At 47.9% G+C, this 11497-nt stretch overlaps 1 protein-coding gene across 1 annotated transcript; it reads right to left on the reverse strand.

Moving 5' to 3' along the window:
* Positions 1-1502: 1502 nt before the first annotated feature.
* Positions 1503-9765, reverse strand: WSB1 (WD repeat and SOCS box containing 1). Its single transcript, XM_054647050.2, has 9 exons — positions 9446-9765; positions 8754-8922; positions 7610-7878; positions 6615-6746; positions 6092-6192; positions 3790-3962; positions 3381-3494; positions 3104-3211; positions 1503-2618 (listed from the first exon to the last, which is right to left on the reverse strand). The coding sequence occupies exons 1-9, from the start codon at positions 9483-9485 to the stop codon at positions 2459-2461; spliced, it is 1266 nt and encodes a 421-aa protein (XP_054503025.2). The 5' UTR covers positions 9486-9765; the 3' UTR covers positions 1503-2458.
* Positions 9766-11497: the final 1732 nt, after the last annotated feature.

The raw sequence follows: 11497 nt of genomic DNA on the forward strand, positions 1-11497 counted from the left end.
GCAGAACTCTCCAATTCAATGGGAGAAGTTCCTCCCGTTAGTGTGCAGGGGCAGCAGGAGTTTGTGTAGGCTGAGAAGTGAACTCAGAGAGGGAGAGGGGTTATGATTTCTGCCAGGGAACCCCAGTGTAGCAACTCTTATTAGAGCCCCTAGATAAATATTTTTCTCCTTGATGCAATAAAGCACTCAGCCAGCTGTAATAAAAGTGAGCATTCAGGAGCTTCTAATCTCACGTTAGAAATAAATCATATCTGCCCTGGAATTTCTGTTTGGAATTAGCTGGTTACACAAGGCATAACCTTGCTGATAACTACCAGTGTTATCATAACTTATCTGAAGTTTACTCTGGCTTTCTTTTGGTTCTAGTACATCAATAATTAGGGCTGTTCTGATCCAGCTCATTGCAGTGGGATTTGGGTGTGGAGCAGTGTTTATAAAACAAACTCATCCTTATGCAGAAGCCAGCATCCCACAGAAACCCTCTGCCTGCCTTACTCAGGTGGTTCTAATCTGAAATAATTACTTGGATAAACAGTTTCTGCCTGACACCTCTAGCAGATTTCCCATGGGATCTTACATAGCCTCTGTCCTTTATGAGACTATTGTAATATATAAGGAAAAGGTCACAGCATTCATCCACCCTATTTCTAAAGAGCTCCAATGGAAGTCCTCATCTAGCACTGAAACAACAAACCCCACACAATACTTAGCAGTGTTATTCACTCGTGATTCAACTGAAATGCCATATGTGAATGTGGAAAATAGAGTTTTCAGAGCATTCCAGAGAAAACTGGAGCTTCAGCCACCAGGAAGTTTCTCCATGGTGCCGTGCTTTGCTCATTCCCTTTCCCCTGACAGAGGTTACTGAACTCCAGCTGGGAGGAGCCCTGTGCCTCACCCTGCTGAAGGGCCCAGCTTTGTGCTCTGCTCACAGCTGGGAACTGGGGGATCAGGCCTCACCTTGTGGTGTCCCACCATGGCAGGAAGAGGCTTGTAAACGTGGTACATTATTATAAATAGCCTCACTAATGAGGAAAGCTTGTGTACTTGGTCTAACACTACCATTTGTGTCCTGGGAGAAAGGTTAGAGCAAACAGAGGAGCTCCTGCAGGCAGAAGCAGCTTTCAGAGGTGGTGAAAGGGGGAGCTGGGATGTTGTTTCCTTCCTCCACTTCCATAAATCAGAGCTTTTGGTGAACACAGCCTGAGGGGACCCTTCCTAAGGCCCTCCTGCAAGAGCCCACACTGAAGTCCTACTTGCTGATCCAAGGCTGGAACTGTGATCTTGCAGAAACAGGCTCATGGCAAGCTCAGCTTTTAGCTCAGCTCATGAAGGTGCTTAAATAGGCAGATTTGCAGCTCACACATGCTTGTAACACTGTCATGGCTTTAGAGAGCTCTGTAAGCATCTGTCTGGCAGCACAAACCAGGCCTCACCAGCTCAGCCTGGAACGCTGCAGCCAGACAGTGTTGATAAATCAGTCACCAGATGAGACACCAGAAAACTTTTATACAAGTTTTAATACAAAATTCAACAAAAATATATATAATCAGGCATTTTATGCAATGCATACATTCTTTATATCTGCAGGTACAGATAAATAACAGAAGGCAAAACCAAGTATTTTGCTTATCTTTGGCCATTAACCAATAATCACCCCCAAACAGATATTATAGGGTTAAAGGATAATAAACTGAGTCTGCAAATGTCTCTCATTACAGACACAGTATCAGGCAAAAATACAGTAGTCAGATTTTCAGAAATGTAAGGAAATAGTTCTCTAACACTGCCCAATACTGAAATTTCACCTGGTTTGCTGCTATGGAGCATAAGGCCTTCAGCTGACTCAGGCATGGTCCTGGGTTACCTCAGATGCACTGCACCCCTTTCAACCTCCTGCCCTTCCCCACACACTGCTCTCTACAAAGCTGTACCTCTCACAAATAAACTAGCACAAAGTCTGACCTGAGGGCAGCTTTCTGCACCCCAACCAATGTAGAGAAGGAAGCTTAACTGCTGTGTAAGTCAATAGTTTTCCTACCTCAGTGTGCCAGAACAGCTGTCCTTCCACTTACAGCTCAGATGCATCATGGCTCTACCAAAGCAATATATACATGAGACACATGAAAAATCATACAAGCAATTTTAAAGGTACACTGATAACATGTAGCAGCTTATGTCTATATATGTACATGTTTTCACAGTTACATTTTAGAAAATTGAGAACACCGGGAATACTTCTACTGTGTTTTCTATAAATAGTAAAAAAAATTACCTGTCAGGCATTTTGATAAAATAGTATTTAGGTTATCACTTTAAATAGCTCTTGAAAACCTGTAGAGTTTTAAGCTTAAAGGCTGTACAGTTTGAGGATTCTGTAAAGTGTTTGTAGCCAGTTTCAGCAGCTGGGCCACCTCCCAGTTGTTGGTTTTGTTTGTTTGTTTTCCTCCCCAATAACTCAGATCTGGTAACAAAGGAACTCCACCACTTTGCCCGGGATAGGCAAGTTCTTGACCTGGCTGGTGGGCATCACCCTGCGGATGGCCATGCGACACAGGTGCTGCAGGCTGGACACCTGGCTCGGGGTTGCCCAGAAGTACAGGCTGCCATCCTGGGTCCTGCACAAAACCACAAAACCCTCCAGGTTATTCCACATGAACCAGCTCAGTGGTTCCAACACACACACATACATGACTAGGTAGGGGACTTGCTGGTGCTCAGTTCCAGCTGCTCCTGACCCTGCTTTACTCCAGTTCCTATTTTAAGTTATAGCAGCACAATAGGCAACTTGTCTATGCAAAGGGAGCAGATCTCCCAGCAGCTACTGCTGTGCCACCTAACACACAACAACTGCCCTCAGCTATCTGATGGGCTTCTTCCAATCCTCATGTTTTGGGTCTCTCACATATTTATTTTTAAAGATAAGAAACGAGTTTATCAGCTGATTGATTTTACTGCTATTCCAGGCATGTTTAAACAAACAGTACCAGTCAGAAGCACCAGGCAGCAAGTCACAACTGAAGATTTTCAGAACATTGAGCCACTGTTTTCAATCTCTTGTGTAACCTTCATATTTTAGAAAGGAAAAGAAGTCTATACTTGCCCTGCAGCCAGAACACTGCCATCAGTAGAGAAAGTACAGCAGAGTCCATTGTTCAGAGGTGCAACTTGTACAGGGTATTCTTCATCAATCCTCCAGAACCTCACCATTCTGAGGGGGAAGGACAACACAGGAAGTTATCAGAGTGGGTTTTTCAGTGTGCTTGGTGTTTTCTGTATGCTGCACGAGAAGCTAGTGCGGAGCACTGCAGTGACAGCGCTTGGAGGCTCCTGTGCCAGGGCAGAAGGCAGGAGGGCAGCAGCCCCGTGCCCACACTCACTTGTCATCGGCCAGGCTGGCCACGTGCAGCCCGTCGTGGCTGAAGCACACCGAGCGCACCCAGCGGTCGTTGGCGCCGCCCGCGAAGATCGGCGTGGGCGGGGGGAACAGGTGCCTGTGGATGGATGGACAGACACACTCAGGGACAGGACAAGGCCCCAGCCAGGACAGCAGAGCTCAGGCACTCCCAGACAAACGGCGCCGGGCCAGTTCCCTGCAGATTCGGCAGTGGGGACTGAACTGCCGCGTGCTCTTCAGTGTCATTCAAACCGTAAAATGCCAGCGCTGTAAACTGGCCCTCAGATGGAAGAACAACCTCCAGCCTCTGCTGCTTTAGGACTTCCATCAGCCACTGCTCATTTCCAAGTCCACTCTGGGAGACAGTTCCCAGATCTGAGTGCTTCACTTACCCAAATTCCCTAAGGATCACTCCAACGTGTGGATCCCAGACATAGACTCGAGTATCGTAAGATGCAGTAGCCAGTAACGCTCCATCAGGAGAGAACTCACAAGCTACCACATCATTGTGATGGCCTTCAAGTTTCCGTAGCATGCAGTATTTATCCATATCCCAGAGGAAAACCTGCAATTAAATCAGCTGATGTTATAGCTCTGGTCAGAGAGGCAGTGAAGCACTTAATTTGTTTTTTAAGTATAGCTAGTCTTATTTAGGATTACACTAAAATCAGGTATTATGAATTACTACAATTAAGAAATATGCTCAGTGTCATATTCAGATTAAAATCAAGGTTTTTTAAAAAATAATTAAAGCAGACATGCAAGTTCTAACTCAAATTTGTTAAATGTTATTAACAAAATAAGCCAAAATATAAGATAAAGGCAACACAATTTAACCATGTAGCTTACTGAAATTCATATATTACAAAACTATTTTATTAAAATATTCAGAAATAAATAGGGTTAAACTCTACAATCCCCTCTTTTCAGTAACTACCAAAATTTTAAGAAATATACAGACAGAAAATGTAAGGTTAACATATTGTTACTCCAGTGGCATCCCTTTGAGTTTAAGATCACTTGTTTACAATTGCTTGGATCACCAACGTCAGCCTAGGAAGAGAAACAGATACTGCAAGCAAAAAGAATTTTCACAGCCAAAAGTTATGTCTGTGGCAAAACAACAGGGAAGTCTAACCACATTATTAGAAAGAATTTAGTCATTTAAAATCAAGTCAACAGTTAAAAACAACATTAATATTACAATTTACCCAACTAATTGCACAGTGTATTGTAAGAATTCATGGAATATTACAGTATTTTACATGCAGTTGTATATTATATATTATCAAAATAAGGACTGTGCAGAATTACTTAATAGGAACTATCCATGTACTTCAGCATGGTTTTACAGGAATATAAGTCTTTAGCAAAAGCTATTGTGTCCCTCAAAGCACTCACTAGCAGCCTTGATTTTTCCCTTGACAGTTTTACTGCACAGGTTAAATTCTGACAACTTGGATAAATTTATGTTTGACCAAAACAGACTCAGCCTTAGTGCCTCCCATACCGCCTAACTCTGAACCATTTTACAATCAGTTATAAACACGTTCACTAATTTTTCCAAGGAGACCCCAACATTCTATAAAACTGGAAACTAAGTTTGAGGAGTCAGTGTGTTTCACTGCTGTGAAAATTATTAAAAAAAAAAAAAAAAAAAAAACAAAAAAAAAACAAAAAAAAAAAAAGCAAGCAAGCAAGCAGACAGTGGACATGGAGCAGCACCTGCGTACGTACAGGACCCCTTGCAGCCGAGGGCAAGGTTACTTCGTCCTACGGTACAGACGGTACAGCTCGCCGGGCTGGCGGCCAGAGCTGCCACTCTCTGCCCGCCAACACCACTGTGCTCCTCAGAGTGGTGCCAGCTTAACTCAATCACACCAATATTGCTGCCACCACCTGTGACAGGGAAAGCAAGAAGCTTATGGAAAACACACAGCCTCCAGACAGCAATGTACACATCCCCCTCTGCTCCACTAAGAGCCAAACCCCGAGCTCGGCTGTGCTCACCGCCGTGGACAATGCCTCTGAGCACTCCCACAGGAGTGATGGCCAGTGCCTCAGCTGGGCCTCTGAGCCTGCACCACACTGCCTACAGAGCCCCTGGAACCAGGCTGAACTTCCTTTCTGGTCTGCCCTGACTCTTCAGTGCCAAGAGTAGCTTATGGCATACATGCATTACCTGCACTGCTTTCAGTTCTCTAGCAGGGCATTAGGATGGAAGCAAAACCAGTGTGCTCCTCTTCCCTCTAACTCTTAGGTACTACTGCCATTGGTAGGGGAAAACAGGAGAAATGTTTTTGTTCAGCAGCAGAAGCCCTGACTGGCTCCAACTTTGGGAAGTCTTTCTCATTGAGCACAAAATAGGAAGGACAAAATCAAAACCAAAATAGTTTTATGCATTAATCTAAGTATCTTTTAACACTGGCAGCTTTAGTGGTCTTTCTTTTATGCCATGACCCTGTGCAGACCTATTTCTCCACACTTACAGCCTCTTCAACTAAAAGCAGTGCAAGTTCCATTCACAAATCAGGGTCTCAATGCACCATTTGCCAGTTTAATTTCATGCACTTTCACATCATCATCAAACATTAGAAGTTCATGACACCGAGCACAAGCTTAATGTTACTTAGATTTAAAATGATTATGCACACAATTCAGGAGAATCAAGGAACAAGAAACTCTGACACATACTGCTTTACTAGCTCCAACAGAACAGAGGATGGAGGAGTCTGGAGAGAATGCACAGCCATACACCCAGTTCGGATGGCCTCTCAGCACCTTCATCATGTTTCCTAAACAGAAAGGCATTGCTGTAAGAATTGGTTAAGTATTACAAAATTCAGATGGGAAAGCTTTTCCAAGTTAGTTATTTCTTTGTCAAATTTTGTATTATTTTCCCAAAATACTTCTTGCAGAGTCATTCTACACAGAAATAAAACCCCTGGGATGCAGCCTCTACTTCCATGTCCCTATTCAGAAAGGTGACTTCATGCACTCTTAGCCCAAAACCTGCTTCTGCCTCCAGGGTTCAGTCAGATAAGGAATTCCAAGGGGCTGCAGAGTGAGTGACTAAAGAGTTCCCAGTGCACAGTGAGTGACTAACCGAACACGCAGTTTTTAAGCAATCCTGACCAAACTGAGTCTAGAGCAATAAAAGAGGTGAGTACATGGGTGCTTCTCTCAGCTATTGGAGCAGATAAAGCCCAGACATTACCATCATCTTTCAGGTCCCACACTCGCAGGGTTTTGTCTCTGGACGCAGACACGAGAATCAGGCTGCCATCGGGGGCGAAGGTTAAATCTCTGACAACCTCTGTGTGGTCCATCAGGTTAAGGAGGAGTTTTCCTGTTACATGAGAACACCACAATTTAACACGAAGGACTCCTGTACTTAGACCAAATGTTTTATGGATACAAGTACTGAATATAAAATTACTGCATGTAAAGACAATTTTCTTGGTAGAAATGCTCCCTACAATGAGCAGTACATGGATCCTTTCATTCTCCTGTATCAAGAGATAACTCCTGGAAAAGCTACAAAATCTATATAGTAGAACCTCAGAAATAAGGCAAGACTTGTCTTTTGATCAACATACCTGTTCCAAGCTTCAGTTTACAAGGACAGATTACTCAATAATCATTATTTTTCTTAACTGAGTTCTCTCCAACCGAGCAGCTGTGCTACCAGCAAAACTGAAAGTCCCTAAGTTCAGATTCAGTCTTTTTAAGTCATTCATTTTCTTTTTTAAAAAATTAAAGGTCCTTATCAACATAAACCAGCAATTTCATGCTTTTAAAGCATGGTAAAACTAGGAAGACTGTTGAGTAAAGAACCAATGTATGTATGCACACATTTAATTATTTTGCATCTTCTATCTCTCACATCTCAAAGCATGACATGCCTCTCTTGTTCCTTTGGCAGTCTTTCGTTACTTCTAGTTGCAGGAGCTCATGCTTTTTTAATATTTTTAACTTGTATTGAAGGTTCAGTTGCCAGTTACAATTCTGTAACCAATTCCTGGTGTGTACCAACAACATTATCACGGCAAGAAGTGTGAGCTGGCACCCGAGTGTGACAAGGAGCGTCTGGACAACGCTCTGAGGGACACGGTGGCAGTGCTGGGGTGTCCCGGGGCAGCCCAGGAGAGGGGCTGGGCGCTCCTCACGTGCCCCTGCAGCTCAGGGCACCCTCAGCTCCTCTGCACTCACCCGTGTACACATCCCAGATCTTGATGCGGCCGTTGTTGAGGCCGGTGGCGAGGAGCAGCTGGTCCTGCCCGAACTTGAAGCGGTGCCACTCGATGTTGACGCAGCGGCTCTGCTTCTCGGGCACCGAGGAGCCGAAGGCCAGGCTCCACACGATGTCCCCGCAGTCGATGACGTGCTCGCAGGGCTTGTTCTTCTGGCTGCCCTCGCTGCTCTGCCGCGGCAGCCGCGTGCCGGCCGCGTTCGCGCCATTCTTGGTGCCGTGCAGCAGGCTGAAACACAGCACCAAGCACGCTGCAGCACAAGCTACAGCCAAAAACAAACCCTTCTGCAGGGTCTGATGACACCTGGGAGCTGTGATGATGGACACCTCTGAGGCGCAAAACGGTGCATCGTTACTTTAAAATTATAAAAGTGACTTTTTCTGATAACTGAGAAAAATGACCAGCACCCAGAAACCTTCCAACACAAAATAATATTAATATCTGTATACAGTTTTACCTCTGTAGAGAGCAAGATACTAACGTAATCTAGTGCAAAATCCAACAGTTTTGAAGCATTTACAGAAAAATGAGCCACAAAATTTTCTAGGATTTTCTGCTAAAGAGTTACTGAGTGTCCAGCACATGGAAAACAATTAACTACCCCCAAAGGGGGGAAAAATGGGTCAGAGAAATGTAACCAGCTACAAAACTGCAGCGGCCAGCTACCAACTTCACTAACATGCAACCTGCAAGTGTCAATAAAATGTGTGTTTTGGAACTCCACTTGCATTCGAACAAGGATGATAAGGAAAGAGGTCTGACTTTAAGTAAATTTCTAAAAGGTCAAGCCAAACAGCGTTGTGATAGGAAGTGTAAAGGGCCAGCCAGATCTCCCCACGTCTCTAAATTCCCTTTTCATTCTAACTTCCTCTTATTTTAGAGTGTCTGAATTGATTAACAAGTCCCTCCTCCACAGGCTTTGTGAGGTTGCAATAGTTGTTCCTCTTGCTGGCCACATAGGAAGAGACAGAACAGCTGTTATTTTAAGGAATTCATTCCTCCCCAAGGTGTCAAAGCCCAAAAGACCAATACATGCGTTTTAATCGATCTGAAGCTATCTCCTGTTTTCCAGGTGCACCGAAAGCCATAGCGGTTTGTCTTACAAGTTGTTGAGGCACTGTGCCCAGGGGACCAGCTTCACTATGCGATGTCCCTGTGACCACGCCAGGTACGAGCCATCGGGAGCGAACGCGACCGTCCAGTTCTCCCTGCCGCACTTCTTGTCGAAGGGAGACGTGGGGGCCAGGAGCTCTCCTACCGTGCGCGACCGAGCTGGGGGACAGAGGCGATCCGTGAGGGGAGGAGATCCGTGAGGGGAGGAGATCCGTGCAGCGCCTTGCGCCGGCTGCACGGGCACCCACCCGCGCGTCACCCCGCGGTTCCACGGCGATTGCCGCCATTGGGAGGGGGCCCGGTGTCACCGAATAACCCAGCGGGGCTGAGCCCCCGCAGGAGGACACGCGGTGCTGACCGAGCTGTGCGCGATGCCGCAGCCGGTACGGTACGGGCGATGCCGCCAGGCCCGCGCCTGCCCGTGGCCGCGAGAATGGGCCGGCGGCCGGGAACGGCTCCGTGTGCCGGCAAGGGCTCGTGTGCCAGGAACGGCTCCGTGTGCCGGAACCGGCTCCGTGTGCCGGAACAGGCTCCGTGTGCCGGGATCCCGCCCGCCACCCGCAGGCAGCCCCGAGCGCGCTGCTGTGCCGCGGGATGGGCTGAGCGCCCGCCCGCCCCCGCCCGAGCCCGGGCCCGGGCCCGGCCGCGCTGCCCCCGCCGAGTCCGCCCGCCCCCCTCTCACCGATGAGCTTCTCGTTGACACTCGGGGGAAAGCTGGCCATGGACGGGCGGCCTGAGGAGCTACGGGACTGCCACGGAGCGGGACGGGCGGGCGCGGGCTGGGCAAGATGGCGGCGGCGGGCGGCAGGGCGGGGCGGGGAGCGGAGCGTTCGCGGGGGCCGGGTCGGGCTGCGGGGGAGCGGCTCTGCCCGCCCTGCTCGGCTCTGCCCACTCTGCTGTGCCTGCTCTGCCCGGCTCTACCGGCCCTGCTCTGCCCGGCCCTGCTCGGCTCTGCTCTGCCCTGTTCAGCCCTGCCCTGCTTTGCTCTGCCCGGCCCTGCCCGGCCTCCCGAGACCCTGCCCTGCCCACCCGCAGCCGTTCGCGCTCCCGCCCCCGCTCCGCTGCCCGTCCCGGCCGCGCTGCTGTGCCCGGTGCGCAGCCCGAGCCCGTCCTCCCGCCGTGCGCCTCTCTGGCTCAGGGGCTGGAGGAGTCTCCTACTCTGTAGTGTTATTTTCTATACGAGTGTAGTTCAGCTTTTAAATCCAGCAGCATCTGGTTTATGATAAAATTTTGCTGTTAATGAAGTTGTTCACAAGGAAGAGAAAGAGACCCTGAGAGCCTCTCATTCTCTGTGATTTTGTATTAACATCTCTATACATCCCTCTCTCCTTCCATTACCTCTTTTCTCTTTTTGCATATCTAAATTCTGCCCCTCTTCTCGACGAAGTGACTCTTCCTTGCTCTGTGTATGGACTTCAGAGAAGCACGCAGCAGGATAATTAACTGCAGATAATAACTGTGATTTCATTCCAAAGCAGTGGCCTCACTGGCAGGCGCATTGCAATAGCCATGGGATCAGCTATTCAGCTGTAGCAAGAGCCAGGAATTACCCCAGCGTGAGCAAGGCCAGCAAAGCATTTTTTTTTAAATTATGCAGTGATACAATGTCAAAGAAAGGAGCAGGGAGAAGTTCGGCATGTTCTTGGTGATGTGAGCGCTAGCACGGATTAGCGCTGGTTTGTATAAATTCCCCTAGCACATCCTAGCACTTGTTTGAAGCAGCTCAATCCTGTTCCTGCTCTGTCCGTCCCCCACTGCCCGCTGAGGGAAGAGCCCTGAGCAGCTCTCTGCAGCTAATCCCTGGACAACTCCTTGGAGCAAGGCAGACTTGAAGCCAGTGAATATTGTGAAATGCTGCTTGGAATTGCTCATGGGTTGTGGATGCTTGAGCCAGGCCAGCCCAGAGCTGAGCTGACTCACGGAAGGATTCTCTGGAGGGTTTGAGCTTCGCTCAGAGCCAGCACACGCTGCTGACCCTGGGGCTCTTACAGCCAGCAAACTGCAGCTTTGGCTTACTCAGCTGCACAGGGGTGTTACCACACTGCTGCCTTTCTCACTTCTTTTTCTCCAGTCAACATTTTGTGCGTTAGGGACACAAAGGCAGAAAGGGATATGTAAAACCCCAGGGGTTTGCAAGCTTGTTAGGAATTGTTTGTTGTCACGGGCTGTCCTGGTAGCACCTTCTCTGTTTGGGAGGGACTGGAAGGGCTTGTCCTTGTGTCTGAAGACGGAGAGGGAGGGGTGAAAAGCTGTGTTCTGTCTGCAAGCTGCCAACTCATCTCCTCTGCTCAGTAAAATGTATCTGTCCGAAATGCAGTCTAAACTTGAGGAGATAAAGAAACCACACTTTCCTTCCTGGGGACTTGCTGTGTTTATTTTCCTGGCAAATGGTGTATGCAGGGTGATTTTTCAGCTCTTCCTGGGTGAGGTGTGGCTGTGGGATCCCGGGTGTCACACCCCAGGCAGTCACTGCCAGGGCCTGCAGCGGGTGGCTCAGGCTGATTTATGGCTTTTCCATTATCTTCCTTTAGGGATGCAGCTGCCAAGCGTCCACAGGGCTGCTCAGCTGGGAAACTCACAAACTTGGTGCCATCTTTCTCCATCAAGTCTTTGCTCACTGCAATAAGCTTTCACAAGTGAAAGGGCTTTTGTCCTTTTTGCCTGTCCTGGAAATACCTTCAGGGTTCCAGGCTATGGAACTTCCCCCAGGCTGCTGGAGCAGTGGGATCTGCTG

Source organism: Agelaius phoeniceus, chromosome 20 (assembly GCF_051311805.1).
Source record: "Agelaius phoeniceus isolate bAgePho1 chromosome 20, bAgePho1.hap1, whole genome shotgun sequence".
Lineage (NCBI taxonomy): Eukaryota > Metazoa > Chordata > Aves > Passeriformes > Icteridae > Agelaius > Agelaius phoeniceus.

Coding starts and splice junctions, on each gene's coding strand:
- WSB1 (XM_054647050.2), bottom strand. CDS start 9,485: ATGGCCAGCTTTCCCCCGAGTGTCAACGAGAAGCTCATCG. Junction 8,923..9,445: donor TGTCAACGAGAAGCTCATCG/GTGAGAGGGGGG, acceptor TCTGTCCCCCAG/CTCGGTCGCGCACGGTAGGA. Junction 3,495..3,789: donor GTGATCCTTAGGGAATTTGG/GTAAGTGAAGCA, acceptor ATCCATCCACAG/GCACCTGTTCCCCCCGCCCA.